The following is a 20,289-nucleotide window of genomic DNA, read 5'->3' as shown; positions in this document are numbered from 1 at the left end:
TCTCAGCCTTGCTCCCACGTGATACTGGAGACCCACTAATCCTTCAGCCAGCTAAAGACTCCCCTGGGGAAAGTAGGGCAGACAAGCCGTGATGAACGCAGCCCAGGAAAGCGAGAAATCCATTTGATGAGCAGAGCGGGTTTCCCCACACATCACAGAGAGAGAAGGGAGGGATCCATTGTCTTCCCCGTGAGGGTTTGTCACAACTGCAAATCCAACACGCCCAGTGCGTGCACATGCTGTGTGGGGCAAACGCCGGAAGGAAGGGCACCAGAGCACCCAGGATGCCCCAGGCTCCCTGAGCAGCTCTGGGGGCTGGCCCTGCAGCTCAGGCCAGGCTCGCAGGGTGGGTTGCCACAGCCCTGGTGTCAGGAGGGCCAAGGGCCTCCTGCTCAGAGCCCACGTGGCTACACCGCACCACGGGATAGCCTTTTGCTGTCATCGTCACCTCATGCAGGAAATTGCCTCAAGCCGTGCCAGGAAAAAAAAGGTGAAATGTTTTCCTAGAACAAGTTGTGTCAGTGTTCAGGGTTGGTTTTTTTTTTTTTTCCAGAGCAGCTTTTTCAGCCCTTATTTCACGCAGGAAGGTGAAGCCCTGAGCGTGGCATGGGGCAGGACATGCCCCAGACCCCAGAAACCGCCTGAAGAGCAAAGGGGGAACGCGATGGTGTCGAGCTGCAGCTGAGCACAGCTTGGGGCAGCTTTAGAGAGACCCCCCCCCCCGGCACTTTCGGCCCTTCCCGACTCCTGCCCCGCACCGGAGCGGGCCCCTCTTCCCCGCCGGGCCCCTCCCCCGGCCCCGCCCACCGCAAACCCCACCCCTCCCGCCACAGGCCTCGCCCACCCCAAACCCCGCCCCTCCCGCCACAGGCCCCACCCCATCCCGGGCTCCGGCACCGCCTCGTCTCGCCGGGTCCCGGTTCAGGCATCCAAGCACCGCCCCTCCCACCCCACCCACCCAAGCTGCTTCGATTGGACAGCGCCGCCCCCCAGTCAGAGGCGCGCCCGCCGTCTATTGGGCGCGGTTGACGGGTCTGGCGCGCAGCCCGCCTCCTGCGGGCTCTGGCGGCCGCTGATAGGCGGTGGCGGGAGAAGTTGTCGTGTTCCGTCCCATCCCCCCCCTCCCCCTCCCGGCTGGGCCGCGGTCGATGCCTGGCAGCCAGAGGGTCGGTACCGCCGTCATCGCCATGAGCACCCGCGACGACGAGTACGACTACCTCTTCAAAGGTACCGCCGCCCGTGCCGCGCCACGTTGGCAGCGCCCCTCGGCGGGGCCGCGGCGGCGCCGCGCCGGGCCCGGCCCGGCCCGGCAGGCCGCGCTGCTCCGGGCCTGGGGCTGCCGCCGCGGCCTTTGTGCGCGGGGCGGCCTTGTGGGGGTAGCGCCCGCCGTCTCCGGTCCCGGCTGGGCCTGGCGCCGGGCTGCGGCGGGGAGCGGGGCAGCCCCGCGGGCCCGGTCCGGTCCGCCCCGCCGGGGGCTGCGCGCTGCAGCCGCCGGTTCTGATCCCCGCGCCGGGAGAGCGGCCCCGGCAGGGGTGGGCCGACCCCGGTGATGGCGCCGCTAGTGCGGGTCGCTCGGGCGGTCGCCCCCGGTGTGGAGCCGGAGCTGAAAAGACTTGAGCTTCGGTGGAAACTCCTTCGTGGGCCGAGCCCGAAGGCTCGTGACCGAGGCTAGGAAGCGTTAACAGCGCGAATTCGGCTTTGCCGGGGGGTATTTTGATATTTCTTTCCCCGTACTTGTGACATTCTGTGTTGTCCAGCAGCTGCGTGAGAAAATGGGGACCCGCTGGGTGGATTTAGTGCTGCTTTTCACCGGCTCAGGTGCTTTTAGTTGTTGTTGGCGCCCTGCACGCGTGAAGGCTGCCGCAGGCCGGGCTCCTGTGGGTGTGAGGATGCTGGGGCTCACCTTTCCCTGGCGTGTCCCTCAGCTCTGCCTTTGAGGCCTAAGGAATAGGGTAGAGGGGGGAAAATCGCTCGCCTTCACGTTTCCCAACCTGTTTTACTTTTGGTTCTTCTGTGGTAGCGTGGCTGAAGCCCTGAGATTCAGCCAAAGATGAAGGCGAGGTGAACGCTGCCGTCTGTGGGTGCTGGGGGGTCTGGGAGGTGTCTGGCTGTGCACTCGCCCCCACTAGAATTTCCTGGCGTTTGATGTTGGGGCACGCCGTACCTGCCTGGCCCCTAACAAGGGCAGCAGCAATGCCACACTTCCTTCTTGATGGAAGGAAAGAGCAGTTGCTTGTCTGTTAGGCAAATGCATCCATAAAATATTTCTGTTTGGTGTATTTGTTTTACAGGCTTTAAGATAGCGGGGGGGGGGGGGGGGGAAGCCCTTATTTCTTCTCTGCCTATAAAGCAGAAGACTAGCCTCCAAAGATGTGCTAAACTGTCTGGGTCTAAATTAGTTTCTTTCTGAAGTAATTCTACTGTCTATTTCCCAGGTGGTTTAATAGCCAGGAACTTGAAAGCCTAAAAATTTTATCTCGTTTTTTATTTCTGTGAACAGTCAATTAGGGAGGCAAAACTGCATTAATCTTTAAAAATACTTATGCCCCTTTGGAATGCATTTTTAATTTTATCTGGAGTAGAAACTTAACCTAAAGCTCTTTGGTTAGGAACCATGCTCTTGTCTCGATACTGCAAAGCAACTTGGCATATTTTGTATCACTTAATAAAATGGGGGAGAGAATTGTCCTTTTCTGTGCGTCCTTTGGGTGGGGGTAGTTGTGTGGATTTTATTTTTAAATGAACAAACCAACCCACAAAAACTCCCTTCCCTATCTACTCATCTTTTCCTTCTTTCTAGACTTTTTGGGACTAGGCAAGAAATAATGAATATAAATGGGCCCAAGTGGGATGAGGTCTTTGCTGTAGGACCAACTCCCCTTCCTTTCCCTTCTGCCCCCTCCAACAGTGGAATTAAATATCAAGGGGAGTTGACATAATGAAAAAAATAATGTCCCAGGGTTTGATTGACTTAGCCCCTGCTTAGCTACACAGATGGCTTTTGGATTCTCTTCTAGCAGACACGTGTAGTGGTCAGAGGTAGAAATAATGGTGGAGGAGGGTTGCAGTCTGGGAAAGTTTTTTATTAAATTTAAGGTTTGACTGTTTCCCCTACCACCTATTTCCAAAGGGAATTTGGTTGGACTCAGATGGGTGTAACTGTAAAAGCTAAAATCAAAGAAATGTGCATCCTTGCGTTGTAATACTATTTGGTATGACTCTGAATGCAGTGTTGCTTAAGTCACAATTTTTCCTTTTCTATGTAGTGGAAGATCTGGAACTGCCTGTATAGGAACTTCTGTCATTTAGCATAGGTTATATCAATCAGCTTTGTGAAAAGTTTAAAAGGCAGAGAGCTCCGTTTACTGTTAGTCTCTTTCATGTGAAATACTGTCTAAAAAACAGTTGTTTGGGTTGAAAACAGCCAAGGAGTTTGTAGCAACAGTTTTTGTGCATAGCTGGCTCATTGTTCTTGGTATTCCCTTGCATGCAAGAGTGACCGCTCATGTTGTCTGGTGGCTTGTGCTTTAGCACTGGCCGTTTCAATAGGGCTGCAGGAGAGACGAATGTTATTGGCTTATCAGGTCTAGCACACAGTAGGCGAAAACTAATTTAAGGTTTGGTGGCACTCTGGGGATGCGAGCGTGGTTATAGTCAAAGCTGCTCTGCCAAACTAGTGCCTCTTTATCTTTATTCCTAATTTCCCTTTCTCCTGTGTGCATCCCAGCAGTCAGAACTGCTTATTTTATTGATCACAGCAAAATGTTGTTCTTTAACAAAATGACCGAGCCAACCTTTGGGAGAACGAGCTGAATTCTGTATGGGGGCTGTGCAGGATAATGGGGCTGTGAGGATCCTGTTGGAGATGCGTTTTGGTGGTGTAACCCAAGCAAAGCCAGTGGTTCAGGGCTCTGTTCCCAATTAGTTTTGTAGCTGGGATGGTTAAAAAGCAGGAACTTTTCATGATGAGTTTTGAATGGGTTGGATCTGGAATTGGATTCATGACCTTTTTAATAGTTGTTAAAATATGGGAAGCCTTGTACCTATTAAAATGTGATCTGCACATTAATTTTCCTCTCAAGATGATTAGCTATTATCAGTGTTTATTTTAAAAATTAAATCTGACGTTGTGCAGATGTATGCTGGCTCATGAAAAAGGAAGGAAAAAACACCTGTAGAAAAAAGAGCTTCCCTTTACCTTTGTGGGAATTTAGACTGCTCTGATTAGTGCTTAAGCCTAACAAAGGCTGTGCTTGTTAAAAACAAATGCATGTCATATTAGTCATCGATATCTGGCAACCTTATGTACTTAATATTTATAATGAACCCTGCTTATGTGATCTCTGCTAGAGAGAGTTTTAATCTTGATTGTTTAAAAGAATATGTTCTTTTTGCCAGAATAATAAACTAGTGTATTTAAAATTCTATCATAAACTTGATTTTTTTTTTCCCTTACCCTGGATTTTTAATTGTCTTTTGCTTACTGTGGACCAGGGCCCTGAGGTATGACACAGGTGTCTGGGTGGTGGGATTGTGCTCCATCGGGTGGCTGCAGGTCTGTGTGTTGTGAGGCCTGACATGCTGTGGGAAGCAGAGGGGTGGTGGCGGCTGAGATCTGAATGCTTTGCTGTTGACAGACGGGTAACGGTGAGCGGTGACCCGCAGACTGGTACCGTGTGGGGGAGGAGAGAGAAAGTCAGGGAAGACTGAAGGAGCAGTGCTGCGATTTGGGGTGTAATCGGGGCGCTAAGCGTGGCTTGTGTGCTTACAGGCATCTGATGATGATTGGTGCCGGTTATTGGTTTGGGTCACTTCCCAGTTAAAACCAGTGCATCTTTGTGTTACCAGTGTGGCCCTAAAGTCTGTCTGGGGAGTGTGGCTTCATAGATCCTGGTAAGCTGGGTTTAGGGAGTATTCAGGTTCTTAGGTCTGACTTGGAACTTTGTCTACTCTGATGAGACTTCTGCATTTGAACAGGCAATGCTGTCTGGCCTGTTCCTGAATTTAGGAACTTTCCCAAGAACTAATAATTTAGTCCAGAATCTTGAAGGTATCTTCTTGCTCTATTCCTGTAGAAAATAAGTTTGTGGTCCTGTCTGCATGTGGGCCTCCAGTCTTAGCGTCTTTTTCCTGAAAGTGAAAATACTAGTTTAATGCTCAAGATTGAGTATTAACAAGAAGCACCTGGAGACTGGAAGGTGGAAAGAACATTATGTACTGAGTTGGGATCTGGTTGCCTTCCTTTGTTACTTCTGCATCCATTAATTTCTCAAAAATACTCACAAGCTCTGCTAAACATGGAGCAGCCTGGTGCTTTGCTGCCAGATTGCAGCAGAGGTGAGTAACCAGCTACAGTAGTGCAGGACCCCCTGAATTTTCTTCCTGTGACAGATGGAGTTAATGACCTGGGAGCCATTTGCATGGTTTCTGCACAAAGCTGATAACTTTAAAATGCCAGAGGATAGGTGGCTAGAACCTGGGGAGACAGCTGGGCTTTCTTGAGCTGCAGATTCAGGAGAAGGTAACTCCCTTCAGAAACAGTTGGAAGCTTCAGGGTTTTTCCAAGCTGGTCTAGTTTGTGTGGGTGTTCTTACTTCCATCTGGTTATGCTCAGGGCTTTGCTGTAGGATACAGCCTGCTCCAAGCCAGCAGATCACTGTGCAGGATGGGTGACTTTCAGCTCGTTCTTGGAACGCCCTGTGGAATCAGTGATGAAAAACTGTTTGTCTAGAAAATAAAGCTAACAAAATCTTAGAGTTAGAACTCATAATAGAATATTTTTTTTTATATATCTGTTCTCATACCCTAAAAAATGGTTCAGGCTGTTTGCCAGTGAGGAGCTGATTTAAGCTATCCCGGGTGGGGAGTTGTGGTGCTTTGCCACGATCCACTGGCTGTCTGTTCCTGCCTCTGTTGTATTTTGCCTGTTCAACTGTGCTAGCACAATTGTCTGTCTGTGCTGTCAGCCAGATGAAACGGCGTGGAGGGAGTCCGGAGCATTTCAGCAACTTCCCTGTGCAGCTTGGGAACTGTTGCAGCAGAGTAACGGAGGGCTACAGCAGAAGTTTGGGGATGTGCTAGCAGGGGTGGGGAGGTATGTGAACTGGAGCAGCGTGCTGCCAGAGCTGTAGCCCGAAACAATAGCCGGAGCAGAAAAAAAAGCTGTAATAACACTAAAAGGCAAGTACGGCCCTTGGCCCTGGGAGAATGCTAGTGAGCTCATTCTGGAAGTGTGTCATGAGAAGAGTCTTCTGTAATTTGTTGTGGAGGGATTGGGGATGTTTTCTGCCCATGTCTGCTTTTCTATAGGAAAAACAGATTGTATGAATGAGGAAGATCAACAAATCTGTACTTCGAACTGAAGCAGAAGACTGCTCACACCAGGATACTGGTAGCTTGAATACCAAAGTTGTATGTGATACGGTATTTGCTGAGACTGAGGGAGGATGGCCTAGTCACTTTTAGTCTTGTTTCCCTTTACGCATTTCTTGCTCTAGTCAGTAATACAGTGATTTAAGAAAATGTGTGTAGTTGCATTAGCTGCATAGTGAAGAACCTAGTGTGACAAATCTTGTCTTTGGCGTTGTTGTTGATAAGGTCTCATGGAGAGCCTGCTCTAGTGTGGCTGGGTATGAAGCAGCAGCGTGTTCAAGCAGGAATAGCCAAGAGGTGTGCCTTGGGATCCACGGAGAGCTTCAGCCCCAAACTAGGGGGAACTCCTATTACAAGATGTACTTCTTATTTTCACAGTTCCTTTCAGTAAAGCTGGGGTTTGTGTGCTAAAGATCTCTCCGTGCTAACATTTTTCTGTTAACACGGCAACACCTCATGTGGAGGCAGAGGTTTTTAGCTCATCTTTTACTTCTCATGCAATCTACTGGAACTCGTTTTGCTGGATGAAGTTCTGCTGTGCTTTGTATCTTGTTTGTAGTATCAGATGACTCCTATTTTCCCCTTTTTGTGGCAAACATATTTATGAATTAAATTATTGAAATAAAACACCCTGTATGACCCCAACAGGGACTACAAATAATTGTTTACTTACTGTGTTGGGTTTATTTTCTAAATAAAAATAGAGTAGGCTTATACTTGCCATGTTCTTGACTGTAGTGTTTCTTAAAACATGGGTTGCAGCCTTCCTCTGCAAAAAGTTGAGGATGCATGGGACACAGTTACCTCTAATTACCGGCAGTGGCTTGGGACCTCCAAAGCAACGTTTATCTCTTGACAGTCGCTGTAGTGATTTCTCATTTCCACCTCTGAGGAACCGAGCAGCTGTGAGGAACAAAAAGGCTTGGGGCTGCTCTGGGCCTGGGGAAGCAAGCTGTGAGGAGGAAAGTCTGAGGTGGTGTCAGTGTAACTTTCTCCTATGTATGTGGCTGCACAGCTCCTCTGGGTCCTGCCTGCGAGGCAATGTAGCAGCCAGGTAGCACCACTGCATTATGTAAATGCTGGTATGAAGAATTAATATAGAAAATAATGTATTTTCTTTCAGTTGTGTTGATTGGAGACTCTGGAGTTGGGAAGAGTAATCTTCTGTCACGTTTCACACGCAATGAGTTTAATCTGGAGAGTAAGAGTACCATTGGGGTGGAATTTGCCACCAGGAGCATCCAGGTGGATGGGAAGACGATAAAAGCACAGATCTGGGATACTGCAGGACAGGAACGATACCGGGCCATTACCTCAGCGTGAGTACTGTGCCTTTGCTCAGGCTAACAGCAGAATTCTGGCAGAGATGGTACAGATAAACTTATGGGTAGAGAATTAATGAAACATATTTGTGACACGTGACAAAATCATTATGACAGACTTCAGTGTAGATGCAAGTATTAAGATAGCAAATACTTCTGTGTTCCTTGATTAATGTAATGGAAGTAATTTTTAGATTCTAATGATACTGTTCTAGAAAAAATGGCAGATTAAATAGAAAGTGTGGGAAATTCTGTTTGAGTCTTATGATTTGGGTTTTTTACCTGCCCTGGATGTGCTATCTTCATCACGTGGAATGAGTGTCATTTCTGATGGATGCCATCAAGTTTTGGTCTAGGCATGGCAGCTTACCATAATGCCAGTGGCTTCTGGTCTTCATTGGCCCCCCAGTCTTGAGATTTAGGGTATTTTTAGGACAGTCTGCAGCCACAATCTCCCTTGAAATCTCAGTGACTTTGAATCAGTCACAGCCCTGAAAATCAGGTCCAAGAGTGCATGCTGAATAACCAGTAAGTAGGAAGGCAACTGTGATAATGCTGACTCTGCAGCATTAGGCACATCCCTATTTAGAGCAGTGGTGTTGAGATCCTTTCATGTACGGCACCTTGTAAATCCAGACAGTGTCTCAAGATGTAACCTCTGGGTATATCTGTTTCTGTGCAGGTAGTAGGCAAAAGTACCTTTTAGAGGGGGGAAAAAAAAAGCAATTGGCAGGCCTAGTTATCCTGGCCATGTTCTGATCAGTGAGCTGAAATCTTGTAGTGTTACAGATGTATATCAGTATTTTAAAGGTACAAACTTAAGTCATGCACAGATTGAGCCATTTGTAGTAAACTCAAGGTAAGGGGAACTTTTTCCATTGAGGTGAAATAGGGTAATGCAGAATAGATGGATGAAAAATAGAAGAGTGTGGATGCCCAGAGGGAATAACCTCTAGGGAAGGAATGCAAAACTAAAGTAACGCAGAAGCAGATGTAAGTGGCGATTTCAAATTGCAGCTTTTCCCTAATTGTTAGTATGTTTTTCAGAAATTTTTTTGGTGACCCTTCAATTGTTGTTACTGCTGTAAAAGGTTAGCAGAAAAATTGCTGCCTGAATGTGGTTCAGCAACAGACTTGACCGATGAGAATCAGTGCATCTGTAGTCCTGTGATCCTGCCTCTCCTTTGTGCTGGCATGAGCTCTTCCTTGACACATTGCTAGGCCAGTTCAGCTTGCTAAGACAGCAGAATGCCAACCAGCAGTCAAAAGTGAATGTGTTCTGCTGACTTGGTGCCCTGAATCAGTTCAATGATGTGTGGGACAGGTGCTGGTGGAGCAGAGGAGTAAAGGTAGGGTTGTGTGGAAGAGAGGTGGATGTTATAGGATTGCTGATACAGCTTGGCTTGTGGTGTCCTGAGCCCTTGGCTTGAGCTGAAATGGGCCCAAACCTGCACTGAGGGAGCAAACTCTGTTCTTGGATTATGGGCTTGTGCATAAGTGTCAGTATAACCCAGAGTCCCCTTCTTCCCCCTTTAATTTTTAAGAGGGACAGAGGTATTTGAAAGATCAGCAACAATTACTGACATCTTACTGAGGACCGTTTTCCTGGTAGAAAGAGAAGTTACAACTTCAAAAATCTCACAGTACTGATTCTGAGATCACTGTTTTAGCAGACTAAAGATGTCATGGCTTCTGCAGTCTCTCCAGCATTTTGTTACACACACTGGAATTTTTTAGGAATGCTGTTAAAAAAACAGCATTTGGAACTTGATTGTAGGCTTAAAACCTCAACAACAGTATTTGCATGAGCACAACTTTTTCTGAAGTAGGTGGGGGGAATGTTTTAACTTTTTAGTAGCAACCAGTATAGAAGAGCCGAATACCAGGTTTGTCGGTATAACTCGGACAGAGCTCTCTGTAAAGGAATGCGCCTTATGGTTTCAGATATTACCGTGGTGCTGTTGGGGCTCTTCTTGTCTATGACATTGCCAAACACCTCACCTATGAGAACGTGGAGCGCTGGCTAAAGGAGCTGAGAGATCATGCAGACAACAACATTGTCATCATGCTGGTGGGTAACAAGAGTGACCTCCGCCATCTGAGAGCTGTGCCCACCGACGAGGCCCGGGCTTTTGCAGGTTTGTAGACAGTGTGCTCTAGGTTGATGCTTTCTGAACTAGATGTTGGTGTAAGCTGTCATCACGTTATTGTTTTCCAGGACTGAACTTTCACTTCAAGTTTTATTTTTGACCCTAAAAAAGGCATTTACTTTTTTTTTTAAAAAAATGGAAATATCTTGGATGATTAAATAGCGTGTGTGGCTGTGGGTATTTGGGAGTTGTTTTTGTGTGGTTGTGTGTTTTTGGTTTAGCTTGGGTGGTTTTAGTTTTTGGGTTTTTTTTTAATATCTAGTGGTAGTACATGTTTTTGAAACACTGTCCTTGAGCTGCCTGATAGCTGAAGATTGAATACTTCCTCTAGCAAGGCTAGGAACAGTAAGCAACATTTAGAAGAGAAAATGTCACAATATAAATATAAAACATCACAATGCAAAATGTCTTTCCTTCCTTCCTAGAGGCCTGGTTCTACTGAGTACATATCAATGTGGACAGCTGCAAATGAGTACTGAACTTTCTCCTAGATGGTGTAGTTTCCCCTCCAGAGTGCTGATGTAGTAGTGTCATCTAGTTTAATTTAAACGTATCAGACTTGGAGATTATAAATTGTTGGGAGAAATCGAGGGTTACATGAGCTGCTGCCACTGCATACTTCTCTCTTCCTATCTTGTAGAGCCCTGGTCAAATACACTTTTGCCCTATAGGCTGAGGGACATTCAGCTTGCTTTTGTGTGGCTATCAAGCTTGGAGGTGGAATTTAAAAGTATAGATTTTAAAATCCTCCTAGGAATATTGCTAGGGCTTCCTTAAATGTGTTTTCTGAAGGTTGTTAGTAATCAAGTACCCTGTGGTTAGTAAAACCACTTTAAATTTTCAGATGAATGGGAAGTGAAGTCTATGTAAGAGAAGCAAAACAAGTTAATAGCACCCGAGATAGCGCGTTACTTTAGTCACTTGGTTCAGCATCTTATTTTTTACCCCTGACTTCCTACTAAGGCTGTTTTCAATAGCTAGTGATGGTACAGGCATTGCCATTTAAGCTCTATGACTGAAATGTGCCTATTTCTGGGCAGACAGTACCATTCTCAGTGTGGTGTTTGGGTGTTAATCACAATCTTTTTAAAAAAAAAAGTATGTTCCATTGTAAGAAGAAAGAAGAAAATAGACTGTATTACCAGGGGTTTTATTGTAATTTGGAGGTGGGGTCTGATTTGGAAAGTGTAGGTCTGTTTATCTTTTTGGGGTTGCAGAGAATTGTGACTCCTGTTGCAGCCAACATGCTTTTCCCTGAGCTCTTACTGAAGGTATTTCTGGGAGTGATCCGTAGCCAGATGAGAATAATATTGTATTGCTTGATTGAACAAGGGCTGCAGTGAGGAAAACATTCTCATGCTATGGAGAGGCAGCGGTCAAAGGTGATGCCACTGAAATGCTAGCAGCTAAATAAATGGTGCAGAAAGTTGTTCCTAGTGTAACAGGAAAAAAAACCACACGCCTGTGCCCCAGCTGATTTGGTGTAAAAATAAAGGTGAAAACCTCAAAGTAAAGGTGAAATAAAGCACTATTAAAGTTTTTTAACTGAACTACTTGTTATTTATTACAGAAAAAAATAACTTATCTTTTATTGAAACTTCTGCTCTGGATTCAACAAATGTAGAAGAAGCCTTCAAGAACATCCTTACAGGTATGGTGTGTTACGCATGCAGAGAACCTCCTGAGGCAGTGGATCTTCTTCATGGGCACATTTTGCGGTTATCTAGAATGTTTTAGAAATTAACGTTGGGAACAGTGGTTAGTTTGCAAGCCTTCTAGTCTTTATAGAATCATGGAATGTCCTGAGTTGGAAGGGACCCACGAGGACCATCAAGTTCAACTCCTGTCCCTGCACAGGACAGCCTGCACAGGACAGCCTTGTCCAAGTGCTTCTGGAATATTGCCAGCCTTGGTGCCATGATGCCTCCCTGGGGAGCCTGTTCCAGGGTTCCACCACCCTCTGGGGGAAGAACCTTTTCCTAATACCCAACCTAACCCTCCCCTGGCACATCTCCCTGCCATTCCCTCGCGTCTTACCTTTGTGTTTTGCCTCCAGCCTCACACATACCTTTCTGCCCAAGAATATGGAGGTTTGTAGTCTCCTGATGTTCCATAAATTCAAGCTGTTGCAATAGCACTGTTGTAAAGGCACTAGTAGCTCTGTGCCTGCACAAAATCTAGGCAGTGAAGCAGCCACAGCCGTGCTAGCAAGTTGAATGTTCCAGTTTGTTCTTTTGCACCGAAACAGACCAGTACATAATATTTTTGTCTGGACTATTGAACTCTTGTTCTCGCTGAATGGCAAGGGTTGTAGGTGACCATGCACCAACAGCATAGCTGCATGCAGGCTACCTTCTGGGGATGTCCCTGAAGAGTTCCTGTGATAGTGGCCATGTGCCAAAATGAGGCTAGGGTTTATGACTTCCACTGCCCAAGAATGCTCCTCAGCATGTGTAACTGCTGTAGATGTGGCTGCTGAGTGCACAGTGTCCAGTTGCAGCTTCTGACTTGCTCTGTGTGGGAATGCTCATGCCATAGGCCCACTGCATGTAGTGTCAGGTATTCCAGGTCGTAGGAGTCTACTACTTGCTTTTTTCCTCTTTCAGACTGGGGCTTAGAATTTCCATTCCTTAAGTTGGAGCTGTTGCCTGCATATATTCTCTTGGCCCTGGAGTAAGGGTTTAAGGGAGCAACCTACTGCACAGGAGGCCTAGGATTCACCAGCAAAGCTTTATCATTGTTGGTACACCAGCAAGGCCTCCTTACTGTGCTAAGCCTACTTTTGTTAGTAAGCTCACAGGGATTTCCAGCTGGTGTTTTGCAAATTTGACCTGGGTGCTCATTTGGCCGCTGGAGGAGTGCAGCTCTGTTCTAGGCTAAATGTGGTACATGGGGAACTTGTGGATTTCCTTCAACGTGAGGTTGGCCTAGAAGTGAGTTGTATGGGCATGACATCAGAGAAGGAGGAAGGACAGGGCTGAAGTGGCAAGGATATGTGCTAGGAGATACGTAGCCTACAGACAGTAGAAGTGGGAAGCACGCAGAGTGAGAGAGATGCTTAAAATAAGCATTGCTCATTTCTGTGTTGTTACCTCGGTCGGGGTGGGTAACATTTCCTGAACTTGGGGTTTGGCCTAATCTTGCTCTAATTTTAGTTAGACTTTAGTTTGTATGAGTGTGTCAGCACTGTACGCTTTAGCACTTTGTGTTCCAGAGGATGTATTGTTCTGACACCAGTGTGAGGTGACTCTGCATTTGGGTAGCTCTGTGACTGAGCTAACCCTCGGAAGCATAGTGCTGTTGTGCCGAGGGATGTCTGAAGTAAACAGGCTTGGGCCTGCAGGACTGCAAACTGGAGCTAAGAAATCCTGATAAACTTGAGTATCTCTACTTTCAGAGATTCTGCCTTCCACTGTGTGTTCTGCAGTAGTCATATCTCAAAATACTGTTTGAGGTGACAGGGAAGTCGATGCTTCAAAGCATAGTCTTCCACTCCTAAAATGAATGAATCAGTAATTGGCAAAGAACCCTTAAAATAATCTCTAAATAGGAAGAGGGCTATCAAACAGGTATTGGATTACTGTTCTGCCTCTGGCTGCCCCATGAGGTCTGAATCTTGTCCTAAAGAGGGGAAAATGCCATATAATTTGTCAGTGTCTTCGTTCCGTCTCTTGAAAAGCTCTTTAAGATCCATACCATGAACATGAAGAGTTGGCAAGATTCAATTCCTGACTACTGCTTACCATAGACTGAAACTATCTCTACAGTCTTACCCCATACATTGTTTTGTGAAGTTGTACCTGATTTACATGTCCCACAACATCTCAAGATGAGCATTTTCTGAGCTTTGTGACCAGATATTGATTTCAGTTAAATGAGAATGAGCCTTTGTTCTGGTTCTAGCTGATTATCAGAAGGGTCTGGTGTATGTTGCTTATGGGACGCTGACCAAAGAATTGTCTTTGTATTATTGTTTATTGATTATGTATGAATGACAGCCTATTGCTGGGGAAAAAAGCTGAGTTTTAATATGGTGAATTCTGTAAGGCAGGATCTTTTAGGTTTCTTCTGCAGAGGTGTGTGGGAAGGAGTAGGAAGTGTTGGGATCACTAGGTCTGGTGCTGGCCAACTCTGGAACCAGAAATGTGTTGCAATTAGAGGAAGTTGACCAAGAAGAGGCAGGCAGGAGAGAAAGGATAGCTAAGCTGCTCCTATAAGTAAAAAGCCTGACAAACTAGGAATGGGTTATATTTGTTCCCCAGCAAGATTTGCGTTGTTATTAGTGCTGCTGGTGAAGCAACTGGAGAATACTGCTGTTGAGAGAAAGCCAGAGAAGATCATCTGGTGCCTGAGCTGGGACTATCTTCTGTAAGGCTGCCCTGCACAGAAGATTCACTGCTTATCTGTGACACTTGGCTGGATCTGAGGCAGCTTGCCTGGTGCTTTGAGATGGTATCCATGGTTTTAGTGCTCGGAGCATAGTTCAGCAGTCAGCACCCATCCTGTCTTCCCTTGCAGTGTTGTCCTGAGACTGACCCTGGGTAAAGAAGATAGCCTAAGGTTGCTCTAGGAGAGAGTTCCAACACAGTCTGCTGTAACAGATAAGATACTTAAGGAGCCAGAACTCGAGCTGAGGTCAGGCCTGGGCAAACTGACCTCAAAGCACTATCTCTTACAGCATCCTGGGCTCCCAAAAGTGTTTAGATTGTCCAGTTCAGGCACAGTGGGGATGTGGCTAGTAACACTGAGTAGTCCTGAAAAGGCTATTCTTGAAGTGATTACCTGGTGGAGAATCATCCTTCTAAGGGAGAAGAAACCTGGGAAAATGTGCTGTGTAGAGCAGTGAGTTGGGAGCCACTGTGGGGGACTTGGAGGAAGGAAGAGGGTGGTAGCAGCAGGACAGGAATTTCCTTACTGGGGACCAGTTTGAGGAATTACTAAAGACTGGAGGAGGGGGAAAAAAAACCACCACCAACGTAAAACCAACCAAACAAAAAAAACCCCACACAGATGCTACCCCAAAGGAAAGAGGGCTTGGCAATGACTCTGAACAGCTAGTGTTAAAATACATCACTGAGCATGAAGGGGGATGTGACAATCTCTGTACAGCTCCCCTCATCCCTTTCATAAAAAGAGCTGAAGGTAGCCAATGGCGACAAGATCAGTCTTGGGTTAAAGGTTTCCATTTTAAACAATGCAGGTATGTGTAGCTGCTTAAAAAAAACAAACCCCCAAACCCATAAACAAACCCCACATAGTCCCCCATGATCTTTAATCCTTATGAAAGACTTTGGGTGTTGCTGTTTTGAGGCTGTGGCTGTATGAATGTGACCATAATATTTACTGCAGACTTCCAGGGAGGTACTTGCCCTTTTCCAGTCTCACAATGGAGGGAAGTCAGAACGAGGGCTTATAGTCAGTGAAATAAGTAATCTAAAAACCTTTCAAATTATTTCTTCTAACTAGGCAGTTGAAATGGTTTGTTTCTGAAAGATTTTAACCTGGTAGTCAGTCTCTCTTAATCAGTTACAGCTTTGTGGATCTGTGTGCTTTCAGGCATAAATTAATTTGAGTCAAATTAATTTTCTCAGGAGAAGCATTTTTGGATCAATATGGGGCTTTATGGAACCATGTGGCTTTTCACTGTCATAGATGGGAAAACTGATTTGTTGCAGAGAGGAGCAGGCATTTCTGTCCTTTGGTAGCAGCTTGCCAGAAGCTGAAGTGTGAAATAGATAACCATCATTGCTGCCGCACAATGCTGTTTTGCAAGTATCCTATTGATTGGTGTTTCTAGATTGTTGCCCATATTTTTAATCAAAAATAAGATTATTCCCTATTTTAGAAATTGGCATTCCTGCTCCTTTCTCATTTAGAAAGCCTTTTAAAAATATCCATGTTTGTGGAGTCATTGAAAAAAGACAGTGATAGGAAGTGCTATTGTGGAAGACAGTAAGGATTCTTGTCTTAATGACTTTTCCAGACAGAGCTGGCATATCCATTACAGAGCTGGAAAGCCAGCCAGATGTTACATGCCACAGCTGGTCAGACTAGATTCCCTTTCACAGCTCTCAAGTTAAAATCTTCCCATTGTTGGGTTCTAGCATCATCTTTGACAGCTTGCTTTGACGCGTGCATGTGCTCCATTGGAGGCAGTGGCCTTCTGGGCTCTAACAAGTCTGTTCTCATTTCAGAAATCTACCGCATTGTTTCGCAGAAGCAGATTGCAGATCGGTCTGCACACGATGAGTCTCCTGGCAACAATGTAGTTGACATCAGTGTCCCACCAACCACGGACGGACAGAAATCCAACAAACTCCAGTGCTGTCAGAACCTGTGACCTCCTGTAGATGACTCTTGTGCCCTTCACTTCATCTGCGCTTCGTCTAGAAACTTGTGTGCACTTCTTAACTCCTGTGATTCAGTGACTCCCTCTTCCCCCCTTTACCCCATTCCCAAGTCTCCCCTTTCATCTTAGAGCTTTGATTATAGGGCTAACATTCCCCTGCCTCTGAAATTCCCTTCAACATGGTGACTTTTGGGCTTGAAATGTAGGCACTGATCTGATAGACATGTTTGTGTTGGAACATCTGCTGCTGGATATTATCCCATGAAACACTCTCCTCAAATGGTTTTGGGTTGTTTTTTTTTCTGGGAGAGAAACCATGGGGACTTGACTATAACAGTTGAAGAAATAACTACATCTAGGTGACAAGGTTGTTTTCCTTCCATAGTCAGATATTTTTTCTTGTGTTTCTGTAAACATGGGGGAGAAATTAAAAGAAAATAGCTATCCTACCAAATGCTCTGTTTTCTGTCCTGATAGTCTTACAGTGAGGTTTTTAGTGGCTGCACACACATAAGAAAGCTGTTTAAAATAACATTACTTATTATGTAATTACCCCTAATACAGTTAGTCTGGCTGTGTAGTTTACAGTTTCCTGCTTAGGAAATCTTTCTTCTTATTTGGGAACAATGAAGTATGTCTGCATTGCTTTCTCTGCCACCATGAATGCCTGTGCTGCTTGTGCCAGCTTCATGAAATTGTTTAATATTTATTCATGGCTTATGTTAACTGATTAACGTTATTGTACAGTAAGTGTCAGCATATTGATTTCAGAAATCTTTTGCAACCTGTACAAGCAGGCTTATTTTGTACTGTAGATCAGTGTCTGAAAGCAGGATCTTCTATAGTTCCAGGATTTTTTTTTTTTGCATGCTGATTTTTCTCTAGATCTTTCCTACCCCTGTTTGAGTGAAGCAATATTTTCATGTCATGTATATACCTGCACTTGGGTTTTGGTTGTTGTAGAGAAACACAATGCTTTATACATTTTGTAAAACTTATGCAGAACTATAGCATCTTGAACTTTCTCTTAATGATCTTTCATTATTGACCTTGTGCATAATCTTCTTGACCTGTACTAAAACGCATAATATTAAGATTTCACACAATAACTACTAACCTGTTGTTTTCCTCTTATTCTGTTTTACTGAATTGCAGACTAATTCTCAAACGATTGTACTTCACCTGATGTAACAGATTTGTTAGCAGGGCTAACTCCTATCATACTTTGTTTTGCTGAATGGGAAGACTGTTATCACAGCTTCGTGTAGTCAGTCTCTTGCTAGCTTGTGAAAATCATCTATGATGGCTTCTCATCACTCACTAGCTCTTACACACTTGCATCCCCTCTGGTATATGCCGAATGTTATGATGAGGCAAATACCTGGTGGAACTCTCTAGAGGAAGAGTTGGAGACCATCTGTTGCTCTCTGAGGCTAGTGAGGCAATTTGCAGTGAATTTTTGCTCTGTGTTCTGAGACTGTACCTCACTCGATGAATCCTATCTGCATATTAGTGAGTTGATTTTTCTTTGCTGATACAAAGCAAATACAAAACTGTGAATTGTGCTTGAAGGGGAAATCTGACATTCCAGTCTCAACTGTTCTGTCTGGCTATGTAATAAAATTAAGGGCGGTTAACTTTGATGGCTTTTCTTTTATAAGATTTCCAGACCGATGCCTTTAATTTTGTACTGTATGCACCTAGAGGGCTATAGTTCACAGTAAAGGGTGCATGTGGTGCCTAGCACTTTTCAGCTTTGTTTAGAGGATGAATTCAGGGTGAAGGGGTGCATGCTTGCAGCCTAATCCCATTGAATGAGGATGTGAACTCCTCTTTAGGCATCACAGTGCTCTGCCCTAAGGGTGTCCCAGTTCAGGAAGCACTTTCAACACTTGGTATTGACCTAAATAGCTGGTTGAGAGAAGGTGCAGCCAGTGGGAACTGGAGATGTCTCCTTTTTGTGGTCCTAGACCAGCATGTGATGTGCCGTCAGTATTTAGAAGGCTGGCAGATGAGCATACCATCAGAGAGGATGGAAAATTCTGAGGTGTTGAAAATATTTCATTCAAGAAGAGGTGGACACTAGTGGAGCTGGGCTCCTTAATTTTGAGCAGAACTTTTCAACTCATTTCTTCAGGAATAGCGTGAGGATGAAGCATCATGCTGTTAAGAAGACTTATTAGTTCGCAGTGATGTATTAATGTGTTTACTCTGCAAATCCCGTTCTTAACATGAAGTTTCTAGAATCAATCTGGCCTGGTATAAGAAGCTGAGAAGCAGTTTAGTCACTTCCTTGTATCTTAAAAGATATTTTCTTTAGTATTTGACTTTGTGGAAGGCTCTAAACTTTGCCTCAGATTCCCAACAAAAGGTTCATGTCTAGGGCTTAAGTGCTGTTAAATTATATGGGTATCGAAGAGACCTTGTACAACTCGATTGTGTGTTGACCAAAGTCCCCTCAGGGCAGGTGGCTCTTGGACCTGTATGGTTCATGCCAGGCAGGATGGTTTGTTCTGAGATCTGTTGTGTGGTGTGGAAAGGCCTACCGCCTTTTGCTGCAGGACTGTTTGGTGTACCCGAGATGTGGGAAGCACGTGTGTGCATTCATGTGCGCACACATAGCTTATGCGAGTGCTGTAAACTAAGCAGTGGTTTTATCTGCTGTGGTCACTCAGTTTATTAGACTATATTGACTCTTCCCAGATTGCTGTGTGGCTCTCCAGGCAGTTAGACATAATCCTTCTGTGGATTTGAGATGTCTAGACTAAGCACAGGGCCATTAGTGCCAATAGGAAAAGGACAGCAGACCAGTCAGTTCTGCCTGGTAAAACCATCTTCCTGTGCATAGACAGGGGAAAATGCTTTTGACCTTGACTGCCCTCGTTTCCTGCTGAAAGCACTGTGCACTCCTCAAACTATAGTTACAGCCCAAGCTGCTGTTGGTGATGGCTACTGAAATTGCAAAGGGGAAGGCTTAAAGGAATTCTGAGGAAGCTTGAACTGTGGAAAGAGCTGTCTGACATTCAAAGCTCTCCAATAGGCCACAATCCGTAACTGCGCTTTCCTGATGTGAAAATGTCCTGGTTTCGCTTAAATGTAGCCTCACCTGGACTGCTTCATACTGCAACTTTGCTGGCTCTGTGTGTCTCAGTATTGCCGTTGGGGAAAACAGAAAAAGTTCCAGCACTCTTCTGTCTGCCATAAGAGGTTTGAGGGCAGAATTTGGCTTATGTAAAACTCGCGATGACGGGAAAGCTGCCTGTGAAAGAAGGAACATGTGCCATACTTGCTTTACTTGGATGTTGAGGATGACTTTCACTTAACTATAGAAAAATAACACTAAAAAGCGCTGGGTGCTTAGCACCCAGTGTCAGTAATATTAACCTCAGTTGAAGGCTCCTGCTGATATTTAGACCAGGTCCTCCAGTGCAGAATTAAACAGGAATCTTTTCTGCTAACTACCCTCTTAATTATGGGGACAGTAAAGGCCAAAATTCACATATAAAAGTGCTTTGGTGGTGAGCACACAAACAGGTAATTGGTAAAATAAATTCATGGGGTAGACTGCCTCAGTCTAAGATCTTTTCTTCCTGTTGAGTGAGATGCCTACAGACTAGATGACTTAAAGTCTGGGATCCCCACTGAGAGTTTGTCTGTAGCCTGCACAGGACAAAGTTTGGTTCATAGGAGAGTTTTAAAGCTCTATACTTGTATTCATGTAAAAATCCAGTTGATGAGTGACTGCTTGCTACTTTGTTGAAAAGATTTTTGCATGTGCTGTGGAGACCATCAAAATTTGGTAGGAGGAAAAGGCACTATGATCTGTTCTTCCCCCTGTGGCTGCTTCTCAGCACTTCTAGCAGGTTAGAGGCAGTAGAAAGACTGTTGCATCCTAGAGATCCCCCCCTGTTTGGGTGCTGTTCTGTTAGACCACTTGCAATGACCCCACAGTATGTGGAAAGGCTGGTAACAGGGTATTCTTGTGCAAACAGGAGAGCGTGCTCTCAGCTGGATGTGCCAGGATGGTAACGATTGGTCTGTGCCTTTTACTTGAGTAGGTCACTTACCAAAAACCACTTGGAAAAATGTACAGTAG

The 20,289-nt window shown here is 45.3% G+C and overlaps 1 protein-coding gene across 2 annotated transcripts; it reads left to right on the top strand.

Moving 5' to 3' along the window:
• The first annotated feature begins 1,068 nt into the window (after positions 1-1,068).
• On the top strand, positions 1,069-19,519 carry RAB11B (RAB11B, member RAS oncogene family). 2 transcript variants are annotated; one of them, XM_064469798.1, is made up of 5 exons: positions 1,070-1,227; positions 7,496-7,691; positions 9,639-9,832; positions 11,415-11,495; positions 16,039-19,519. In XM_064469798.1, the coding sequence occupies exons 1-5, from the start codon at positions 1,149-1,151 to the stop codon at positions 16,182-16,184; spliced, it is 696 nt and encodes a 231-aa protein (XP_064325868.1). In that variant the 5' UTR covers positions 1,070-1,148; the 3' UTR covers positions 16,185-19,519. The 2 variants fall into 2 exon arrangements, with proteins under 2 accessions (XP_064325869.1, XP_064325868.1); XM_064469799.1 differs by lacking the exons at positions 11,415-11,495; positions 16,039-19,519 and adding an exon at positions 10,270-11,385 and having other exon boundaries at positions 1,069-1,227.
• Positions 19,520-20,289: the final 770 nt, after the last annotated feature.

Source organism: Phalacrocorax carbo, chromosome 19, assembly GCF_963921805.1.
Source record: "Phalacrocorax carbo chromosome 19, bPhaCar2.1, whole genome shotgun sequence".
NCBI classification, from domain to species: Eukaryota; Metazoa; Chordata; class Aves; order Suliformes; family Phalacrocoracidae; genus Phalacrocorax; species Phalacrocorax carbo.
The sequence above is the reverse complement of the archived record's forward strand: the minus strand, read 5'-3'. Positions and strand labels throughout refer to the sequence as shown.